Source organism: Colius striatus, chromosome 1 (genome assembly GCF_028858725.1).
Source record: "Colius striatus isolate bColStr4 chromosome 1, bColStr4.1.hap1, whole genome shotgun sequence".
Classification (NCBI taxonomy): Eukaryota; Metazoa; Chordata; class Aves; order Coliiformes; family Coliidae; genus Colius; species Colius striatus.
The window spans coordinates 156,805,345-156,828,991 of record NC_084759.1 but is presented as its reverse complement, the minus strand read 5'-3'; the positions used below and the strand labels follow the sequence as shown (position 1 = coordinate 156,828,991).

The window sequence follows — 23,647 nt, the reverse complement described above, 5'->3', positions numbered from 1 at the left end:
CCTGCAATGAGACTCTTGCTGAAGGTCTATTTGGTGAATCATATTATGACAGGCCCAAAAGTGGTTTCAGGAGATTATTTAGAGCTTCTGGATACCTGTGTACATTGATGATGTTGCATAATGTATTTTGGAGCAGGTGGACAGATTTTGGTGTCTGCTCAGAGGAAACACACAGCTGATTTTAACAAGGCTTTTCTATACCTGGGAAGCCACAGCTGATGTGTTCAAAGCACCACTGTGAATGATTGCATTTTATTCTGTTATTTCGTACTAGATTGAGAGTCTTCATTTGTATGCTGTAAATTTTTAATATTTTTTGCTATCCTGTCTCAATGAAAAAGATACCTGCTAGCTAAGGTTAAGAAATATGACTTTCAAGTATGTGATTTGCACAGGCTATGCTCTTTTACTCCCTATGACACCCTGGGAGTATCTGTTTTAAGATTAAAAAAACAGACTGGTTTATGGTCTGGAGACCTTGAAGCTTGGTTACTTTCGGCCAAGTTATTATCAAGGTAGGTCTACTACTTGTAGCCCATGCAGAATGCACCTGTATGAAAACTCGGTAGGTCAAACTGTTTTGATAGTGTTCAGACTGTTCTGTTCTGATGGCTTAAGTAGCTAATTTGGTTTGAATGACCTTTATCAGTGTAATAAACTGAGAGTGGGATTGGCAGCAAAGCTGCATTCAGTATGTCCTTCAGCCTTTACATGACCTTTTTTTGAGCTCACAGCCATGCTCCTTCAGAACATTGTCATTGTCTCTAATGGACATATGAGCAAAGCTTCAGCTTTAGCAGCCTTGTGAAAGTCCAATTTGTCATTCTCACAGATTGGCATAAAAAATCCATGATGCTTATACTTCTTTCCACTTGGCTAAACGTGATTGAACTGGAATACAGAGAAATTTTATTTTCTTGACAGGCATCTCCAAATCTCTTAACACAGTTGTTAATCTATGGTCTGTTTTATGGTTTTGTTGACCATAGAATCACAGAATCCTAAGGGTCAGAAGGGACCTTGAAAGATTCTCTAGTCCAACTCCCCTGCCAGAGCAAGACCTCCTGGAGTAGGTCACACAGGAACTTGTCCATTGATGCATCTACTTAAAATTTCCTTATGGTTAGGGCATCTCTAAAGATAATCTAGTTTATCATTTCTGATTCTATACTTCCAGCACTTACCGGAGGTTCCTTTGGAAGCAGTATACAAATACTATCACTATGATACTCAGAATCACCACTAGTACCTCCATGTATCTCATTACTCCTGATCCCAGGAATGGTTGACTAAAACTCTTTCAAATTGGAAAGTCACTCCAGGACATAGTACTGGTGTGTTGGCACAGATGTTGTTTTATTAAGTTCTGCCTTGATGTCTCTTTAAATGGAGATTAAGGGCCTACCTGAAGGGAAGATTATGTCTTCCCCTTTCCCATTTGCCTTATCTGATTCGTTGGAAAATCATGAATCTTATGATTCATGAATCAATAAAATTGGGAATCTCATGTCATTCAACAAGGACAAGTGCAGAGTCCTGCATCTGGGAAGGAACAATCCTCCCTTACAGGCTGGGGATTGACCTGCTGGAGAGCAGTTCTGCAGAGAGAGACCTGGGAGTCCTGATTGATAATAAACTAAAGATGAGCCAGCAATGTGTCCTCGTGGCCAAGAAGGCCAATGGCATCCTGGGATGCATCAAGAAAAATGTGGCCAGTAGGTCAAGGAAGGTTCTGCTCCCCCTCTACTCTGCCCTGGTGAGGCCTCATCTGGAGTCCTGTGTCTGGTCCTGGACTTCTCAGCTCAAGAGGGACAGGGAACTTCTGGAGAGAGTCCAGTGCAGGGCCACCAAGATGATCAGGGGACTGGAACATCTTTCATACGAGGAAAGGCTGCGGGAACTGGGGCTGTTTAGTCTGGAGGAGACTGAGGGGAGATCTTATTAACATTTATAAATATCTAAGGAGCGGGTGTCAGGAGGTTGGGGCATCCCATTTTTCTATAGTAGCTAGTAGCAGGACAAAGAGTAATGGGATGAAGCTGGAACACAAAAGGTTCCATTTAAACATAAAAAAACCCAATTTCACTGTTCAGGTGAGGGAGTCCTGGCACAGGCTGCCCAGGGAGGATAAGGAGTCTCCTTCTCTGGATGTCTTCAAAACCCACCTGGACACATTCCTATGTGACCTGATCTAGGTGGACCTGCTTCTGCAGGGGATTAGACTAGATGATCTCTGAAGGTCCCTTCCAACCCCTACCATTCTATGATTCTATGAATATATGACATTTTTTTTCAGTCTCCATGATGAGCTCCCTGGGACAAGGAAAGGAATTCATGCAGTGGCACTGATATCTGTGTACACTTCTCAGGTGCCAGCATAGTGGACAAATCCATAAAAGAATTACAAAGAGGATTTGCTCCAGTGCAGTGTGACATTTCTAGCAAAAAGACACTTGTGTGGTTTGTAGTGGGGTGCTTCCTAGCAATGTCATTATCATAGGCTGCAGAAAAGGAAACAAGATAAATGCCCAAGACTCTAAAGGACAGAGGAATCCAGGAGGGATGTTTAGTATACACATTAACTTGACCACTTTCTTACAGTCTCCTGGGAACATACATATCAAGATATAGGAAGAAATTTCTAAGTCTTTCCAAACTCACATGCTGTGTTCTGGTTTTGGATACAATTTTTTCTGTCAGCTTATATTTTGAAATCAGCAGGCTAATTTGCAAAGACATTGCCAGCTGTGATAGGTATGTACAGTCTTTGTGTCAAGGGAAATTGTTAATCTGATTAAACATCTGAAACTCTGCTCTCTTTCTTGACAGAGCAACCTCGTACTGAATCAGAGTGGGAGAACAGCTTTACCCTGAAAATGTTTCTTTTTCAGTTTGTCAATCTAAACAGCTCTACATTTTATATAGCATTCTTCCTTGGAAGGTAGGATTGTCATCTGCACCCTCCTATATAAAAAATGAAGTAGAGAGAAGAAATAAAATTATCGGTAATGAAATAAAATGGGACCATATTATTACACATCTCAAAATGCAAATTCCATACTAGCAAAGCAGGACAAATCAGAGTTTATTTTCCTTTCAAAAGCCCAGAAACAAACATAGTTTTTATTTCTTAGCACCAAAATGGCTCAATGCTAACTTTTAACAGTTTCACTGTTAAAAGTTTGCAGGCAACTGATGGGTCCCAAAATACTATACATGTAAGTCACTTTACTCTGTCTTTATGTGTTTAATTTGTACACATAAATAAATAATTCTTTTTTTAGGATAGCGTAGTATACAACAGTTGGAAGGGATCTACAACAATCATCTAGTCCAATTGCCTGAATATTTTGCTGCTTCAATAATATGATTTGGACTGTTGAGTGAAATATGGGCTATTAGATGGATGTTTTTTCCATAGACATTTAAATATATGTATATATTTATATGCATCTTTCTGCAAGTCTGCTAACAGCACATGAAGACCTTTTGACAAGGGTTGAATAGAAGAATTCCTCAGTATCAATTACTTGCACATGGGAAGTTGTGGGAATAATTTTGTGAGAAAGCATTGAAGAATAGTAAGAAAATTGTGATTTCCTAATGCATACTAACATTTCCACTGATTTCACAGAAAGATAGATGTCACAGCCCACATAATCGCGTAAGAAAATGGACTGGCATTTGAAGGACATTTCCCAAACTGGCATGAAAAGTTTTTTCAGATTTTCTCTCTTCCCTACAAATGTTGAATATGAAACAGCAGAGTATTTATAAAACTGGAAGTGAAAATATATGTAGTCCTTCGTGGAAATTATTCCAGGAATCCTCCCAAATGATTTGTAGCATAACATCTTTTATAGTTATATCAATCACACTAAGGTGATGTTAGCTTTAAACCAACAGTATGAGTTTTCTTGTATTACTGTGAACAGACTGCTAACACAAAAAGGCTGATGTACATTCCTGTGTTAAAGATTTACAGGACACCCTGGTGCCTACTTAAGGCTGATAAACCGGTGGAGACTGGAAGAGGTGAGCATTTACTAACTACACACTGATTTATCTGCTGCCCACAGGTGCAGTGAATGCAAGCAGAGGCATATACGTAAATCTGTCTAGGTATATTTGAGTGTGTTATTGCGTTTACAGTTGCCGTCTAACTCCACACTACTGACACTGCCATCTGCTATAAAAGCATCTGCGTGCTCATATATATGCCCTTTTCAATGCTACCAGTTTTAGTGTTTGCATCACATTTGGATAGTGGTATCAAATGCTTTAAACTTTATTTATATTTTGTGTTGGAAATATTTCATCCTTGAAATGAATCAAAGTCAGGTATTAATCTGACAACTTACTGCTTCTAAAATAGCCCACTTTCTTCTCAGCTTTTCTAGTCTTGCTGTCCAGGGAATTAAAACAATAAAATGAAAACTTAAAAATCCAGATACACAAAATGTACTTGAAGCTGACCAAAACAACTGACCAAACATCCCAAAAAAGCTGCTGGCATAATGTTCCATGACTATAAAACCAAATGGGTTTGGAGAGCAATGAGAAGTTGGCTTTCTGAGTTACTCAAGGATCAATGTCATTTTTTTGCAAATACATTCAGAATTCAAAACCATTTGACAGTTATTGGAGGTGAACAGCAGCAATTTCTGGACCAGTCACACAGTGCTATTTGCACACCCAAATCCCATAGTTTCTTTCCTACTTCTCAGATGAAAAAACAAAACTTTGCAAATACATGACAAATGGCAAGTGGAAAAAGCAGATCTTACACTTCCAAAATGAATTTACAGACCTCCAGATACATAAACATTTTGGTTGAGCATTTGAAAAAGACATTCCAATTTTGTGGTGATTACTGTATATTCAAGGAAAGAATATTTGATAAATTGTCAAACAAAAATTCATTTAATATCCCTCCAAGACTGAGAGGGGCTGAGCAAACCTAACAGCTTACCATTGCCAAGACAGTTCTGCTCGTCTTTTGAGCCTTCCGACAGAAGTTTGCTCTTTTCTGTTCCTCTGCATTGCCTTTGGCTTGTCCAGCCCTGTGAGGAGTCTATCCAGTTCAGCCTGTATCAGCAGGAAACTCTTCCCTTTTCTGGCTGAATTAGTTTTCTGTTTAATTACTTTGCTGAACCATCTCGGAGAGGGATCAGAGAACACAGAAAGAACCTCCCATTTCTGTGGAAGCAGAGATAGAAGGAAGAAAGAACCAAGTTTGGCAGGGAAGTGCAACAGGTTGGGTCAGTTGCTGGTGTTTCCTTTTCTCAAAGAAAAAAAAAAGTCTAATAATAAAAGAAATGTATAATTTAAAAGTCTTTGTTTATTGACTATAGAAGTGTTAGGTCTTACTAGGAACATAATTTAGAATACAATGCCCAGATACACTTCGAATAGCCTTCTCTTTGTACGTTCGTGATGTTTAGGTTGTAGCATCACTGCTATTTCATTAAGACTGCACCTGCTTCTCTCAGGTTATATTGTCTCGTGTGACTGATCCTTAAAATCAGAAGGATGATGATTTAACAATCATGCCAGAGAAGTTAATTTTCTTTTAAATAATTATCTGCCACCCTGTTAATCTGAAGAAAAGCCAAATGAGGTCAGCAGAAACCTCATCAGAGACCTAGGTTCTGAGCACAGTATGAATAAGAAATTAATATCACATTTTGTAATAGGTTGTAACTAATTTTTCTCCCTAAAATTTAAAGATAAATACTTACAGTTCTATGACAGTGGCCTGACTTATCCATAGTACCCAACATTTAAGAATACAGCTTGGACTCCACTATTTGGACCTGCAGAATCAAAAATTGTGGAAAATGCTCTTTGAGGGAAAAAAAGTTTCTTTCCTTTTCTGATTCTTCCAATATCAAATTTAAAGGGAAAAAAAAAAGTGGAATCACCTGAATTTGTAGTAGTTGAACATCTCTTCCAAAAGCAGCAGCACTTCTTCAAGGTCTGGAGCTACTGCTAAAGCAAGCAAGCAAGCTCTTAGCAAGAGACACTAAGAACTGTTTTTTAACAGAGATTTTTCAACAACAAATAGCTTTGTGTGGTCCACTCAGTCATACACATTAAATAGTACTCAACAAACAGGATTAGGTCTGTGATCTAAACATACACTGTTCACTTGTGCAGCCAGGAGTAATTTTCTCTTCATCCTTTGACTTGATGCACAGTCAACCTTCCCAAAAACTGTTGAAATCACTGGAGAAACTTGGTAGCTTTTGCCTCTGTCCCACCCATAGTTTCACAACATATTAAAAGCATTTATGTGAAAACTGTATTGTTTTCAGCTGATTAAATGGATGATAGGCTTAAAAGGCTGATGATATGATAGTCTCTCTCTCCTGGGTTTATATTTTTAAAAAACCTTCAAAATTAAAGAGAATAGCATTTAATATCTTTTTAAGCAAATTATCTAATATGCCTTCAAGAAATGCTCTAAAACTCAGTATTCTTTCAGTTTAACTTTTTGTTTCTTTTTCTTCCATAGTGCCATCCTAGTGGATGCCTTATTGATCTCTGTATGCAAATGGGTATTATAATGGTGTTAAAGCAGACCTGGAATAATTTCATGGAACTGGGCTACCCGTAAGTAAATATAATGTCTAGCCTTCTATAGGTCACAGAAGAATACTAAATTTATTCTTTCCTTGTGACGAGTTACAGAAAAGCAAGATACAGTTGTCACTACAATAGAAAATTTCCCCTAGGATGCAGAACTCTTAAGATAGGTTTCCAGACATACAGATATAGATGGTGTTTGAGGTTTATTTTCAGGTTGGACATAATTTGCAAAAGTGAAAGTGTAAGATAGATATTAATACATAAACAATTTAAGGGAAGTACCTTATTTCATTAAATTGTATTGCATGTTTAAAAACTCCTTAAAAACAACTGTAGGTCTAATGTATTCCTTACATGGGAGATATTATATGTAGCATTTTTTATCTATGCCAGTAAGTTCTAAATTGGGTTTCTCCTTGCTGAGTGAGAAAAGATGCCTGAAAGGGCAGGTATGAGCTGGAAAAAATGCATTGCTGGCATATAGAGTCTCAGAGGTGGAAAAATGGTATATAGACAAGTTCCCTGGTGATCTTCAGGGCGTTACAGAGCTGTACCCTAGCTAAAAAGCTTGATGGTTATTCATTTCCTATTGGTTCATTTCTTATTGATTAGTATTTAATGAGCATGTTTAAGATGATTAATAGAGACAGTTGGTACTAGAGACAGTGTGGCAGGTCATCAAGGGAAATTAGCAAGTGTGAAAATATAAGAGAGTTGACATTGTCAGAAAGTTTGCCCTTGCAAATTTCAGAGGGATTTATTTGCTTTGCTGCATTATCCAAGAGAGCTACTGCAGTTTAGTCCTTGAACTGCAGAAACATTTCAGGCAGCTCATTGCTGATCATATCTAGCTGTAATGAGAACAGAGTAAATGATTTAAATGTGCAGAGTAATTGACAATCAAGGTACTCAAAGCTTGTTTTATCTCTGTCTTCCTGGGTCTGGGCCTAGTGCTGCTTGCCAGGATTTTGCAGCTGTTAAGGCTGGAAGAATTTAGACAGGGTGGAGAGGAGGATTCGCAGCAGCAGTATTGATCCTTCTCTTTCAGCTCCCTGGCTCTTTTGTCAGTTTTCATTAGAACTTTCTGCTACTTATGAATAGGGGTTTTGAAATCTAATAAAGAGCACAGAAGGGGATTAAAGAAGGTGACTTAAGGAGATAGGAGGATATTGTTTAAGTACAAGTGACTTAATAGGAATAAACTACTTCAGATAAGTCAGTCTCCACTTTAGAGTTACAATGAAAATTTTAACACGGAACACAGTCAAAACAAAGCAAGATGCTTCAGCTTATGCTGATGAGAGATGTACTTGCTCTCCAGACCTCCCAGTCCACCTTGTAGCCCCAAAACGTTTCAGGTAAATGTTTCAGATAGCACTTCCTTTTTGTGTGAAGGAAAAAAGTCATTTCTGCTAAGAGCGTGAGTGGAGCCAACACCATGTGAATAGCCAGGGGATTTAGAGATAATCCTTTAGACTGTAGTAGAACATCACTGCACCTCCACCCATGTGGTGGCTACTGCCTGCTGAGACCCACGCAGAACCAGTGCTGTAGTGCCAAATCTGATAGCAGAGAATATTTTTTCATAAGATAGCCCTAGAAGAGAAGGACTAGCCAACTATTTTGAAGAGCATTTTTTTCACCATTTCCAGGTGGTAGCCCAGCTGTGATGCAAGCATGTGCTCCCACAGGGACTGCAGAGATGCACAGGGCAAGTCAGAAATGCTACTGGGTGTTCCTTGGTGATGGGAACCCCAGCTCTCGCCATCACGTTTCTCACTGGTGTATGTGGCAAAGGTATCAAAAGAAAGTCCTAAGGAGTGTGCTAGAGCAGTGGTTGTTTAATGGTTACATTTTTAACACAAATATTGACATATCAGAGTGGTGCTTCTGCTTCATACAAAAAGCACCTCAAAACCTCTGAAGCTGTACACCAGTTCTCCTCTCCTGCATAGAGACATTTACAACATCTAAGAAACAAAATACAATTATTGCTTCATTTGGAGTCAGAGAATTGCAAATTCAAGCAGATGTTTTTCTTGGAAGAAGAATCTACATCCATATTAAACCCATATTACATTGCATTGCTCACCGTTTTCTCACACATAGATCAGAAAATGCCATCTCTAGGAGTCTCAGACATTACTAACACTGGTTATGGGTTTTCCCTCTCACAAAAGAGGAACTTAGGTGGAATGTGTCTCACTAGATTGGTCTCCCACCCACCTCATCCTTCAATTTACTACCTTTACAGGAATTCAGTTCTCAGCCCTCTCACTTTCTCATGGGCAGGGCACAAGTCCCTAAATGGTATTGTGGACTGCAAAGATGTGTCCTTAACTGTCCCACAGCTCATCAGTCACAACCATGGGCATTCCCAGAAAAGGCCTTTTTAGCCTTTTTACACACTAGTGAATATCTGCAAGCTGCTAAATCCAAATATCTTAATGATTTCTTGTACTTCCAAATTTTGGCTTGAAGTCAGTGCTTGTACTGCTAAACTTTTTTCTTGCCCTTCTAAACTCTAGGTTTTCTTGCCCTGCACTCAATTGCACACACAGTTCTTTAAGGAAGACAGGAAAAGCTATAAGCTCTCTGGGAAATGGCCTGAATGGAAAAATAATCTTTAAGATTTAAGAAAACAAGCAATTGGTCAAACCCAATAACCATTTTCACACCATTTACAGACCATATCAGGCCACTGTTAAGGCAAGAAGTGAAACACGAGAAAGGACTGAATTATTTGGGTGAGCCATAACCTCCTATCTTCCTGTGATTGCTTTCTATACTTACTGTAACTCACATCCTTTGTTGGCCAAACCAATGCAATTCCCTGAACTGGAAATGCAAAGTTGCTTCATTCAGATGCAAGCATTCGTTTCTCTCCTGACTCAGTGCCTCTCATGGTGCCCCTACACGTGTTTTTCTTCAGGAACAATATCTTCCCCCTGAATTCCAGTACAGGACTCCCATTTCTTGAGATGGAGCTAGCTCTCAGATCAGCCTTCTGCCTCTCAGCCACCATGTGTTGTTAGTAGTCCGCACACTTTCTACCTTTTGGTCCTCTGGATGCTTGGCTGCACATACAATTCAAGGTTGCTTTTTGCCTTCCAGTAATGCCTAGGGACTGTTACCCTGCACACTGTAGAGCCATGTGGAGATGCCAGCTCTCACACAGGAAGGAATCTAGCAGCATTAGCACTCTACTGATTTCTCAATCAGAGTTCAACTATCTCCATGTGGCACTGCATTCTGCCTTATAAACAAATTTGCCTTTCCTTCTAGAGAAAAAGAAGGTAAATAAATAACGAAAAGATATCAAAATCCCTCCACTATTTTAACAACATCTACGCCTGGGCAGTTTTCATACCTGTTACTCCATCTCATTACTAACATTCTATTTTCCTGTGCGCTGGGAAATTAACTTTGCAAGGTACGTTGTGCACAGGTAGCCTCTTCAAATTTTAGGATAAATAGCCACTAATATTATTTACATTGTTTCTTTAATTTATTTGAAAATGTAGGCTAATTCAAAACTGGTGGACCAGGAGAAAACTACGACAAGAGTATGGCACACAAAGGAAAACAAGCTTCCCACAGTGGGAAAAGGACTACAATCTGCAACCAATGAATGCTTATGGACTCTTTGATGAATACCTAGAAATGAGTATGGCACTGAGCTTTATTCTCTTTCTTTCACCAGTTTTTAATGTTGTTGCTTTTTGCTGATATAGGCTGATGTATTCTTTTAATTGTTGCTGTATAAAGATAAAGAGGCTACAAAATGTCAGGTGAGGAATGTGAGTTTGCAAGAATCAAACTAAACCAAGGTAGCTAACCACACCACTGCTAGATTGCTGACCTCTTATCTACAAAATGCTTCACATCCTAGCTTTGTGTGGGGAAGGTCATTTTCCAAACCAGAGCCCATGTCTTTATCTGCATACATTTTTCAAGAACTTTGCTGTGATTTACTAAAGGAAGTTCCATTGGGCTTTTTATTTTTAAACTGCAGGATACAGACTTACATGCTCATTTATTTCTAGAATTTACCGTCATTTACTACCTCACATTTACAAAGTAGCTTGCTGCAAAAGAAATGTTAAATAACAAGAACTTTTTCTTCATGTGAGTGAAGTGCACCTGTCATTATTGTTTTTTTGGTTTTGCCCTTACATAATCCTGTTCAAATTAATGGGAAATTTGTCAGTCTGAAAACCTGCATCTAGAAACTTAACACAAAGTTTCAAACTGCTGCCCATCTGTACTTTAAAAAAAATAATTTATTTAGCCCTAATCTTTGCAGGTATTGAGAGATCCTAGTTGATGCTGGAGTAAAAATGTCCCTTTCTAACAGCACAGTTTGTCCATCTCTGAATTTAAGTCCAAATTACAAAATCTAGTTGTCCATCCCAGGGACAGACGTGTATTTGTTCTTGTTATCCTTCCTCTGAACTTTTGGCAAGGAATTATACATTTCACTGATCTATTGTATGGTAGAGCATAATAGGAAATGTTTCTATATTTATATATAATGTTTATATGCATACATTATTTGATATGTTAGACACTAGCTTTAGAACTTAACAGTTACACTGCAATTTTTCCTTTTTTCCCTAGTTCTTCAATTTGGGTTCACAACCATTTTTGTGGCAGCTTTTCCACTGGCACCACTTCTGGCCTTACTTAACAATATTATTGAAATTCGACTTGATGCATACAAATTTGTTACCCAGTGGAGAAGACCTTTAGCCTCAAGAGCCAAAGATATAGGTGAGCTATTGTACACGTGCTTGTTATGTGTGTGTATTATTATTAAGGTAAAGCATTGAACATTCTAATTAAGAGCAGATTAATGTATTTTCAGTCATGTTCCCTGTTCATTGCACACAATTTGATTGTTCCAAAAAAGTACCCGATGACAACCTACTTATACATTTGATAGTCTGTATTGGAAAATGTCTTTTACTGATTTTCTGGGTGACTTAACAGCCAAGATGTTTTAATGAAGTGATCAGTGTTCTCTGCAGGTTTCTCCTTCTGGCAGACACACTGTGTGAACACTTGCCTCTGCTCAGTTCAAATATAATAACCAGACAGAGCAGCTGAAACATAAAAGTCAAGTTAAGGGAACCACCATCCTTTAAGAGACCTGTGTGTTTTATATTTACCTGGCCAAATCCAAGCTCCCTTGTGACTGGGGGGCTATGCCTGCTAGATCCCTGGTGGGTCAGACAGGGTGGATCTAGACACCAAGAGATGACTTGCTCTTAGTGAGGCACACCTACACTGCTAAAAACAGGATTCACATAACTTTGAGGTCACCCAGCCACACACTACTGCAAGGGCTCTCTGAACGTATTGTGACTATAAATCTCTTCTGTTCTTGCAGTGTGCAAAAGCAGAACACCTTCAGGAAGGACTCTGTAAAAAAAGTCATCTGCCTAATGCTGAATCACTGGTGTCTTTGCAGGGGTAAATAGGATACCTTGCTGCCCATCTGTAATGCAATAACCAGTAGCCCATCATGAAATAGCAGAAACCCAGGCTTTGTGCTCTCACGATGGTCTACGATATACCTAAAGTCTGTGCCTGAGTAAAGCTATGCATGTGAACAGTGCGGAGTCAAGCCTGGACATCAGCCAGTATAGAGCACATACTGCAGATATAACTCCTGAAAAAAACCTAATTATATAATATAAACAATAAAAGCACAGGAAAGCAGGCTATTTTTTTTCAGACTGTTTCACATATGATATTTCAAAACAAGTTGCATCCTCTTCCTATTAAGCAGAGTTTTCAGGGACAGCTTGAAGCCTCGTTAAAATCAATAGATATGTTTAACCTTCCACTGGTGTGGTTCTCAGTGATGGTCCTCATGACCAGAGTTGCTGTGTGCATGTACCACAAGATCTTTGCCACAGTTGAGGATGGGCCCAAATGGCCCAGGTGAGGCCTAGGAGCTGTGTGCCATTGTATAGTGTTAGTATGCCATGAAGATTTTGATGCCAATAGGCACATGCTGGCCAGCTGTGCACAAGTTTCACACAAGATCCCTGTGCCAGGCAGATCACAGGTTGCATCTATTCATGGCTGCTCTGGCAGATTCTCCTCAAAGGCTGGATAGCCATCATCATAATCAGGGAGTCTTACAGCATTCCTTTAAACTGCCCAGATAGTTTTGTGGCTTGGTGGAGCCAAGGCCTCCATGAGCATCTTTAAGGCTTCCTTGACTTTACTTGCAGGATGAACAAAATTCCCACCCAATGGGAACAGAATTCTGGTCTACTGAGGTCCTGCTTTTCAATAAGAAACATTTTTACCTTGGATAGAAACTACATTAAAAGACCTTGGCTGGTAGGAACAACTGCTTCAGAGCATGCAGTATGTCTGGTACTTTGGTTCTGTTTTTTCCTGGGGCTAATATACTCTTCTTGTTGAACAGGAATCTGGTATGGGATCTTGGAAGGCATTGGAATTCTTTCTGTTATCACAAATGCATTTGTTATAGCTGTGACATCAGATTTCATCCCTCGTCTTGTTTATGCTTACAAATATGGACCTTGTGCCGGCCAGGGAGAAGCTGGACAAAAGTAAGCTTTGCTTTGGGAAAACAGATGCACAAGAAAATCACTTGCTACTTGACTAGATGCAGCAATACTATCTATATACGTTCTGATTCCGTTAACCTTAATTTTTTGTCTGTGCTTAGCTAACAGGTATCAATCATAGATATTGATGCTTTGCATATTCACAAAATGAGTTACTGGGTGACTATATGACATGAACTCAAGGAAAACATGGCAGAGCTGTTAGAGAGATTTGATGTGTGCAGCAGCATGCTGCACAAGCTGCACTTCCCAGCTGGTGTACATAGATACAACCTTCTTTTCATTCTGAGGCAACACTGGTATCTATCAGTGATGGATTTAATGAACATTTTAAACTTATTCACTAGGCTTTTTTTCAGTGATGTAGTATTCAGCGCATACTGCTCAAAAAATGTAGTGTCTAACAAAGGAAGCAATTCCCAACTGATAAATCAAGATGTACTTACGGGGCAAAGTAATTTTGTTTTCTTCTAAAACTAGAGTCCTTAGATTAAATCTTTCAGGAGACATTTGTATATTGAATCCCTGCTGCCTAAGTGGATTTTTTCAGTGTTGGTGAACACTGAGATTATATTAGTGTGCACACACTACCAGCAAGTATGAGTATAGCTACTACAAGGCAACTTGTAAAATCCAGGTTGTTTGACTCAGGGAAGGTCATTGAATCCACCTGAACACAGAGACAGTTTGCAAACGATCCCCTAGTAGCTCCACTAACAAGGACCCAAAGAAACCAAGCTAAACAGTAGACAGCTTACATTCTGATATTCTACATACGGCAGATTGATTTTTGTTCTCTGTGACAGTAAATGAGTTCTTCCGTTGCTGCTTTTTTTGCTGTCTTTAAGTTGTCAATTCTGTTTAATCATACTAATGGAAGAAGGTCAGCTGACGTGGTAGCTCCTGATTAGCAGTGCTGCTAATGTTCTGTCCTGCAAGGAGTTTGGCATTTTAGTAGGTGCCAGTGCAAATGTTCCATTTATTTTCATGAAGAGTTAAAGTCTCTTCATGGGTAAAATGTTGGGTCTGGTGCCAGTTGTTTCTGAGTGTGTGCCTTGGCCAGTGCCACTATGAAGATCTGTAGGACATTGAAGCTCTACCAGCAACTTTCGTTTTTAATGATTATCTCAAGCCTACTGTGCATGAAAAAATCCAACACCTTTAGAAATTGTATTTTTTATGAAGACTCAGATATGACTCACTGGCTTTACTCTTCAGATGAGGGAGCCCTGGCACAGGCTGCCCAGGGAGAGTATAGCTTCTCCTTCTCTGGAGGTTTCAAAACCCATCTGGATGTGTTTCTGTGTGACCTGATTGAGGGGAACTTGCTTTAGCAGAGAGGTTGGAATAGATGGTCTCTGGAGGTCGCTTCCAACCCCTACCATTCTGTGATTCTGTGAAATTAGTTCTGCATAGGGAAAGTAGCTTGGCTCACAGAGGAAGCTCTTGCCATCTTTCCATAAACCTCTTGTACAGTGTTTTTATGCTTCTGCTGCTTTTCTGAGTGAATTTCTAGATGAAACCGTCAGATAATAATCCTTTGAAGGAGCCAACTTGGAGAAAATCTATTTATCTCAGCATTCTGGATATTATAATTAATAAGTACTGACATAAAACAGGCAGCCATTAAAAAATGCACAGAAATATTGATTTTTCTCAATTTAAGGAGTCTAGAACATCTGCTATTGAATAACTTAAATAAGAGAGGTGCTCTTTTCTTTCAAAAAAACATCTGTAGGTATTAGATCCATACAACACCCAGTTACACTAGAAAAATATTGTAATTCAGTTGAGTTCCAAATCCAATCAGTATGGAGATTTTGAGACAAAGGCAGAAGGTGTTCAAATGTAGTTTCTCAAAGACTGTAGAATCCATAGTTTAAAAAGAAAAAAAAAAAAGCAAACAACCCTTACTGTAAATTATACTCTGCAGCAAGCTGAGCAGTGTGCCTAGACTTACCTGTACTTGGGCAGCGCAGAGTGAACAGCACAGTACACTCGCCATATCTCTCCTCAGCTTTATTAACACCAAACTCGAGCCTTCTAGTATCTTCCACAGCCCTTCGTCAGCTGTGTACATTCTGCTACTCAGTGTTCTCCAAACTCTACCTGACTCTCTGCTCATCCACCCTCAGATCTTTTAATACTGGATTCTTCTGATTAACTGGACATTTTGTAAAAAGCTGGTTCAAGTATATTGCCTTTCCATCTCATTTAATGTCCCTTTGTGCTAGTACCATGCAGGTAACAGTGGGAATATTCTGATTATCTTCCTAGTGCTACTCATTATTTCCACTCTATTGTGTCACCCTCTAGGTGACTTTTGAAAAGTAATGACTCCCAGTCTTCATCATTTCTTCTCCCATAGAAATCTACCATTTCTTCACTTTTATTGTCCATCTGACCTACTTGAGCATTTTTTTATATTGCCTGAACATCTTTTTCAAATATTAATAAGTATCAAAGCGACACTGTGGATTCTTTAAACCCAGAGAACATCCTCCTGGGTATGGCAGTTAATGGAAAAACCTTGCTGTGTCCTGACTACAGGATTTTTTCCTTTCTAGATGTATGGTTGGCTATGTTAATGCCAGTTTATCAGTATTTCTGGTGTCTGACTTTGAAAACCGTTCAGAACCAACATCAAATGGAAGTGAATTCTCTGGTTCACCATTAAAATATTGCAGGTAAGCATCTGATCAAAATGCATCTCTGCCTTAAAACATTGCAAGGGAGACGCGTCATGATAAGTTTGGGGCTGTAACTAATTTTCAGAGCTTAAAAAACAGTAATGGAAATAATTAACTATGCTACTCAGGGTCATGCTTGTGTTACTGTTTGGATGTTAGCTGCATGATTGCTTCCTTAGATATGGGAGAAGCCAAGTTTTTGGCAGGAGTTATTTGGCAAATGTTCCTGATGCAGGATTTCTATGGTCTCATGGCTTGAATCAGACACAATCAATCATCATGGAGAAACATGGTATGAAAAAGCCAGTAACAGATGACTGATTACTTAGGTACCAGTGAGATGAAACTGCAATGAAATTTGATTATAGCACGCACACAAGGAAGTTGAAGTTGCATGGAAGTAAGGACACTGAGTTTATTTCACAAGTCTGCCAAGCATAAACAGGTTCTGTCCTAAGCTACCTTTATGAAACTCCAAATCCAGCCATTCCTAACTATGGAATGGTTAATACATTTATGTCATTGCTTACAGGTGTAATTATTACTGATAATCATATATGTGTGGTTTGGATCAAAATAAAATAGCAATTATTTTTCTGTATATCTTTGTCTTCAGACAACCAATTGGAGAAATAACAGTCTGAGACTAGTCTGTAACTGCAGACTTGCACCTGATTGCTTTTATTGGTCTAAAGAATCAGGGATCTACATAAAGGTCTTAAATGGGTTATTATTCAAAGATATCAAATGACAAATACAGCTACCATTTTTTACAGCAATATTGGTTTACAAGTATGAGTCCTGGTAGATGCAGATACACTTAATCCCATCATTTATCACTGTTAAGAATTAAAATATATGTTCATGACTGTCTAAAGAACAAAATATACTCTGTTATACAGCAAAAGTCAGTGATACTTTGTGACACTCGCATTTTTATTAATAAGAAGAAATTTGAGTGGTATAACACAATGAGTGGCAATGAGGGAGCATTAATGCTTTCGTTTAACTGATACTTAAGATGGTTGCAACTTATTTAGTTGGCAGAAAGAACATCCCAATGTTGACTCCATAGATAATTTTTTCCATGGAGCAGGACCACTCTGAGAATATTCCACATTGTTTAACATAGCATCATTTACATAATGTTTTGTAATTCTGATCATTCTCTTCACCCTCTTTAAATTCCTTTTTCCTCAACTTCAAGGTTGAGGTTGCTGCTACTTAAAGCCAATGGTGGAAATCTTATCAATAAAAAAAGTTATCCCCTGAATATCCCATAAACAGAACACTATTGAAATTGATGCCATAAATCTCCAGAAGATAAATCTGTTCTTTTGGGGGACACCGAATTGTTGTATATATCTACCCTTGAAAGAAAATAAACATATTTCTTTAGCTGAGCTTATCAGCTACTTAACCCACCTGAATACTACTAAAACATCAGTCATTTTCATTGCACTTCAAGCCAGATATTGATAGTGCAGTAAGGAAATACTGTGCTACTTTGCAATAGTGTAGGCATTTTTCCAGGAAGGTAATCTGTCTGAACAAAAAACAGTGGTTACATTCAGTTAACTTCTGCTCATATGGAACCCAGATGGTGCCATGCTGTTCTGGTTGTTTATAAAACGTTTCCCCATTTTTTCATGTGTAGTGCTTGGTTCCTAACAAGTACAAAAAGGAGACATAATATACTGACTTGAGACTTGTTCCAGGGGCTTCTGTTTTCAAGGTGTTTAGGATATTGTAAAACATAATAAACTATGAAGGCAGAATGTTGCCTGCAGAAGGGAAGATCATCTTGATTTTAAGAACTTGCACTAGAGGTACTGCAATTTAAAAGAGGTTTGTTGCAGACTAAGATATCAAGACAAAGTTTCCTTAATTTTGTGTCAAACTGTCAGCAATCTAGGAAGGTTAACAAGGGAGAAATACAGATTATCATAGAGATAAAATAACCTTTTATTTCTTTTGCTCACATTAGTTTACTTTCTTAAAACTAACTTAAAGATCAAGCTTAAGTGTATTATTTACTGTGGTATTTTCAGTATTTTTTAATAATGAGTTTTCTGTCTCATGTATTAAACAGATTGAGGAGAAAACAAATTTTACACTACTTTTAAATTAAGTTTCTGCAGTAGTATTTTGTTATTAACATATGGCTAGTAGAAGTGGACTCCAGAATGTGTGACTTAAACAGGCTCATGATTTAAGTAATTTTAGAGTCTTCCTGGGTCCAGTTTTCCCAATAGATATCTCTGCTTATGCTATTGAGATCTAAAGTCTATAAAGAAACTTTCCCTAGATAAAGAAACAAGACCCTCAATCTCTTCTCTTTCACAGGCCTTGTCCTGTTGGTACACCAAGAGGTACAGTTCTGTCTCCACTAAAGTTAGGATGAGTGATGCTTAATGCCAGAGATGACCAACTAATTGACCAAGGGACAGATGGAATCCATGAGCTAGTTTCATATCGGTTTTGGGAGGGCTGTCAGACTGACAAAATTGGCCACATTTATGATTTTAAAACAAACTTGTAGTGGAAAGAAAGTGGCCCTCAAAACAGCAGAGCATCCCACCCTACCTCATGTTCTGAGGAGATGCCTGCAAGGCACACGTGCTGCCAAGGGAAATGTAGGCTTGAACTGCTGGTGTTGAGCACTCAACATCCTCTGTATTTCATCAGTTCATCAGTTTCTCTTCAAACAGGTACTAGCGTGGTCCTTATCAAGGAATTTCCATTAGCAGTTGGAGCACAAAATACAGTCTTGGAGTCCGTGCTACCCTTAGGTTTCTTGTAAAAGTAAAGCCATTTAGATGAACTAAAGTATGGCAAGTGGAGATAATCAGGACACTTGCTTCAAAAGTATGCAACTGATCCGAAATAAAACAACAGTGTAGGCCTAGCCTAAGAAGCAAGCAGGGCTGTGGTAACTTGTACAGTCTGAACTGAGATCCTTTTGTTGCAAAAATGGTGCAATGGGTTTTGGGTTTGTCTTCCTTCTAGGCAGCAGGGCAGCAGCTAACTACCATGCTCTGCTTGTCTTTCAGGTACAGGGACTACCGAGACCCTCCTCACTCTCCAGTGCCCTATGGTTACACACTGCAGTTCTGGCATGTCTTAGCAGCACGGTTGGCTTTCATTATAGTATTTGAGGTCAGTGATCTTTCAGGTGACAAAACAAATGAAGGTTTTTTTATTGAGCTGATCTATGGTGGCAACTCCTGAGCTTTTTATGTTAGTTTCTGCTATTTGTATTGTGTTTTGTATTCTCATTTCTATTTTCTGAACAGTCTTTAGGTTCTAGCAAAAAGAAAAATGCAGTACTTTGAAAACTGTAACAGTGACTTGCAAACAGGGCAACTAAATTAAGCCTTTATTTATTTTCTGAGGTCTGATTTTCATAACCTGTCTAGGCTGGGGAGCTGTATGCTGACTAGTGTGTGAGGAAGAGGTGAAGGAACACAAGAAGAAAAGATGAAATCTGAAAAACTGAAAAATTAAGATAGTTTAAGTTACAATATTTACACCTCTAGGGTTTTTTTCTCTATATTTTAAATACCATTCATTTCCCCAGAATGATTAGCATCACAAACATGATGAAGAGGATTCAATACCTTTTCCTATGTTCATAATATTAGTACTTACTGTCAGTATCTCAGAGATCTTTAAGACAAACCAGAGAAGATAAAATCAGCTTAATAAAACTGGTATTCTCATGTTGATTTTGAAAAAGAGAGACAGGAGGATAGATAAATAGGATTATTTACAAAACAAAATGCAGCTCTCAAGTCCTGAATTTCAAGTGCCTGAATACCCCAGTCAGAAACCAGTGGTTCAGCATCATCTCAGCACAAGCAGTTTAAAATGTCTTTTAGACTGTGAAGAAGCCAAATGGGGAACAAACAATTTTTTAAAAACTCTTCACTCAGTCCTCTGCTCTGAAATCATAGTAACAGGGCAACCAACACAGATATGGCAGCTGTAATCATCATAAATTATTGCCATAATGTTCATGAGCATATACTGTGTTTCTGACTCACATTACTGTGTAAATTCATTCTGAACTGAGCTTTTGAAGTACCTCTTTGGATCACAGAACAGAAGCATTTGAATTAGAGGAAAAATTAAGGAGAAACATTTTCTAGACTATTTTTTGTGTAGGGATGTCTTGGTGGCTCAGGAGAAGCCTGAGGTCTGCAATGAATTCCCCAATTGTCATTTTCAGCCCTTCTCAGATGAAGAAAGAATATGTCTCTCCTGCCTCTACACTGGGCTAACTCATCAGAGCTTGGTCCTAAAGAGATCAGCTCTTCCATCATCTCTCCTACACTCAGAGAAACATTAAAGGAAATATTTGAGAGAGGCCTGCTGGGATTGATCCGTTCTTTGTTTCTTGAGCTGTCAGTACTGAGAGCCAGGATATCTGTCTCTGAGAAGAACTACAAGAATGACCCTGGCAGGTTGGCCTAAGCAGGTTTAAGACTGAAGAGAGCCTGGCTTCTTGATACATACTTGTCATAAAGGCAGCACGGCATAAGGGCAAAGATAACTGAGGCGAGAAAAATCAGCCCTGCTCCAGTCTCAGTGCCAGGCCAAATTTGCAACCTGTTGTGGAATAGCTTTTTGTGTCTGCCCAATATTTACACAAGAGATTTGACTTTGCTTTATACCAATCAAAGCCATAGGCTGGCTCACATCTGTCTCACTCAACAGGGGCCACTGTTTATTGTCACTGCAAACTGTTTCCTGAACTATATCTTTGAAATGGAAAAAGGTAACTGCAGCAGAAACCATGACTTTCTTTCTCTGTGGAAAACACTAACGGATGTATTGTGATTGCTACAGCAATTATAGCAAAAGATTGCACTAAGAGATAAGTGATTTGAGGTAGTTTTTTTCATAAATTAAGTAAATACCTAAGCTCAGACCTTTTTTGGCACTGTAAGTGTGGTTATTTTAGCTAACTTCATCTCCTTCAAAAACAAACAGAAATATTTCTTCTCACTGTAAAAGGAATTATCTGTCCAGGTTAAACTAACAGAAGAAGCTTTTGAAATTTTTCTAGGTTTGTCAAAAATGCAGCAATTAAAGCGTTGTGAGTTTATTTCTCATGAGAAAAGAATACATGGGAAAATATAGTATATTCTCTTTACAGTGGCTTTCAGGGGAAGGGTACTGCTTGGAGAAGAAGAAATACCTTTATTTCTCCAATCTGAGTGTCTTGTTTGACATGGAGGAGTCTTCAGTTCCTCTGCTCCTCCCCTCAAGTGGAGGGAGTAAATCTCCAAGCAGTATCTCAGATTGAACAGAAAAGGATATTCAAGAAAACCTCCCCCATCACATTCAGGCTTTGCTGTGGCATGCCTAAAACACAAGGGACAAAGGATCATTTACCTTGTATCTAATTGTGATATCTAGTAAATAGGGATACACTTTTGGATGAGAAACAAGACATAAGAAAAATTGAGTTTTTTGCATAGGTAAATCATTGGTTCTGATTCCGATGCAAGGGCTTTCTGACAACACAGAAGTATTGCATCATTTGATCTTCCTCTTTCTGAAGAGTAATCCACTAATATGAGGCCCTGCCCAAACAACTTTACAGCAAATGATGACCTCAGGGGTTTGAACACACAGGTCATGCAACAGTTTTGAGGCCTTATCTGAACACAGATGCTCATAACTTTTGTTGCGATCAGTGTTATGCTTCTATGGGGAAAAAGCGTCATGGTTTGGTTTATTCAAATTTAATAATGGACTTAGTTCTAACACAGCATCTTTTTGTGAATTGGAAGGAGAGTGTTCAGAAGGTATGAGAAACATATATTTTCTCCCTAAGATGTTAATTTCACCCTTTATTTTGTTTTCACAGCACCTTGTCTTTTGCATAAAGCACCTGATTTCCTACTTAATCCCAGATCTCCCAAAAGATCTGAGAGATAGGATGAGGAGAGAAAAGTACCTGATTCAGGAAATGATGTATGAAGCTGAGCTGGAACGTCTACAGAAAGAGCGAAAGGAAAGGAAGAAGAATGGAAAATCTTACCACAATGAGTGGCCATGATGGGGTGAGGAAGAATCTGCTTAAGATTGGAATTCTGTTTATATAAATTTCCCGGGTTTCTACAGTGGAGGGTGCACCAAAATGAATAGTCAAAGTTGTTTGCAGCTAGCACATGTGTGTCCATGTTTAATAGGGTGCATATTGTCATAATCCTTTTGAAATTAGAGATCTTGCAAGGCTTAATCTTCTCCAGAGCTAATGTCAGCATGAGCAGATCAGATCAATGCTTAAGTCCCTGCACTCTTTCCAGAAAGCTTCCAGGCCCTGAATTAAATTCAAGGCCCTGGACTTCAAAGCAGTTTTTTGTCTTAAAGTGCTTTACAGAACTCAGTGATCTTATGGCTCATTCTCATGACCAAGTTGCTACTCCATAACCAGTGACTGTGTTGGCAACATGGCAGTACCTGTCCATGTGCGTGGCCACCACCTGAAGCACATACACAGTAGCATTACCTTCTTCCACTATGGACTAAGCTGTGTTAGCTTGCATTTAACACGAGTTTAGGTCCCACACATGGACCATTTCCTTTACTCCACAATATCGCAGTTTTTTTTAGAAGGAGATGCATAATCATGGGACCAATCAACTGGTCTAACATTGTGGAAAAGCATAGGTGTGCAGAAGTGCTGACAGACAAGCATCTGAATGTGGCCAGAGCTATCTAACTGGAGAGTCATTTATTTGAAAGTGATAGTATGAAAAGTTAGTAATACTTTTTAAAGATTTGAACCGTTTCTTTTCATCTATAGGACTATCAGGTCTCTGGAGGAAACAAATCAGGCCAGGGCATCCTGCCTAGAACTGCCCATGTATTTGTATTGCAAAATCACATTAAGACCCTGTCAGGAATTAGGGTGTATGATACACAAAACAGAAGACAGTCTGTGTCTTAAAGACCTATCTGCATAAGTAAAACAAAACAAGCAACAGATGAACAAGGTCAGAAGAGCAAAAGAACACAGTCATCCAGACCTTCTACACCTGTAACATTTTCTTTATTCTTCTTTCCATTATTTATGAAAGGGTAGAAAGGAAAAATCAAACAACAGACTGTAGTGTGAAATAGTTGGAAATCCTTCATGCAAAGTAATTTTACACAGAATGAAGAATTAAGTTTGGGTGAAATTGGCTGCTGTCTATATCCTTTTGCAAATTCCTTTAGCATTAAAAAACTAAATTTTTCCCAGATTGTTAACTCAAAAGAGTGGCATTGTAGATATAAAAACTCTAGAAGTGTTGGATGAAGAAACATGAATCCAAACGTAAAGTGTTGTGAAAGCTCTACCACTTCTTGTCTCAAAGTGCTATCACTGCAATTCTTGCAAAACATGCAGCGTTCTCATTGGCCACAACACAAAGAAGAAAGTTTGAAAGCCAAGACTTTGAGAAGCCAAGTGGAAGGAAGCCTGTGTCTTGATGACAATACTAGATACAAAATACTGGAGCTGATGCACTTGCTTAACGCTTTTCCAAATAACTAGGCTCCAAAAAAACATTGTCTTCTCAAAAATCTTGGGGAATTGTGACCTTGTTAGTTTGAAGACATTTAAACGGGAGGAAAATTCAGCAAGCTGTTTCTAGAAGTTCTCTTGGAAATCATTTGATAGAAGGACTAGAATTTTGCCTTCTGGGCACACCACACAGTGCAAGACCCTATGGATGGAGGCCTCAAGCTCCACATGAC

General features: G+C 38.7%; 1 protein-coding gene across 1 annotated transcript in view; it reads left to right on the top strand.

Annotated features, from left to right (window-relative positions):
* ANO4 (anoctamin 4) overlaps window positions 1–21,962 on the top strand; it is a 127,336-nt gene extending 105,374 nt beyond the window's left edge. Inside the window, exons 19-27 of the mRNA XM_062020377.1 lie at window positions 2,830–2,941; window positions 3,978–4,035; window positions 6,518–6,615; window positions 10,116–10,258; window positions 11,212–11,364; window positions 13,037–13,184; window positions 15,770–15,889; window positions 18,946–19,051; window positions 21,771–21,962. Of these exons, the coding sequence (XP_061876361.1) occupies window positions 2,830–2,941; window positions 3,978–4,035; window positions 6,518–6,615; window positions 10,116–10,258; window positions 11,212–11,364; window positions 13,037–13,184; window positions 15,770–15,889; window positions 18,946–19,051; window positions 21,771–21,962 (1,130 nt within the window). The remainder of the gene's footprint in view (window positions 1–2,829; window positions 2,942–3,977; window positions 4,036–6,517; window positions 6,616–10,115; window positions 10,259–11,211; window positions 11,365–13,036; window positions 13,185–15,769; window positions 15,890–18,945; window positions 19,052–21,770) is intronic.
* The last annotated feature ends 1,685 nt before the right edge of the window (window positions 21,963–23,647 follow it).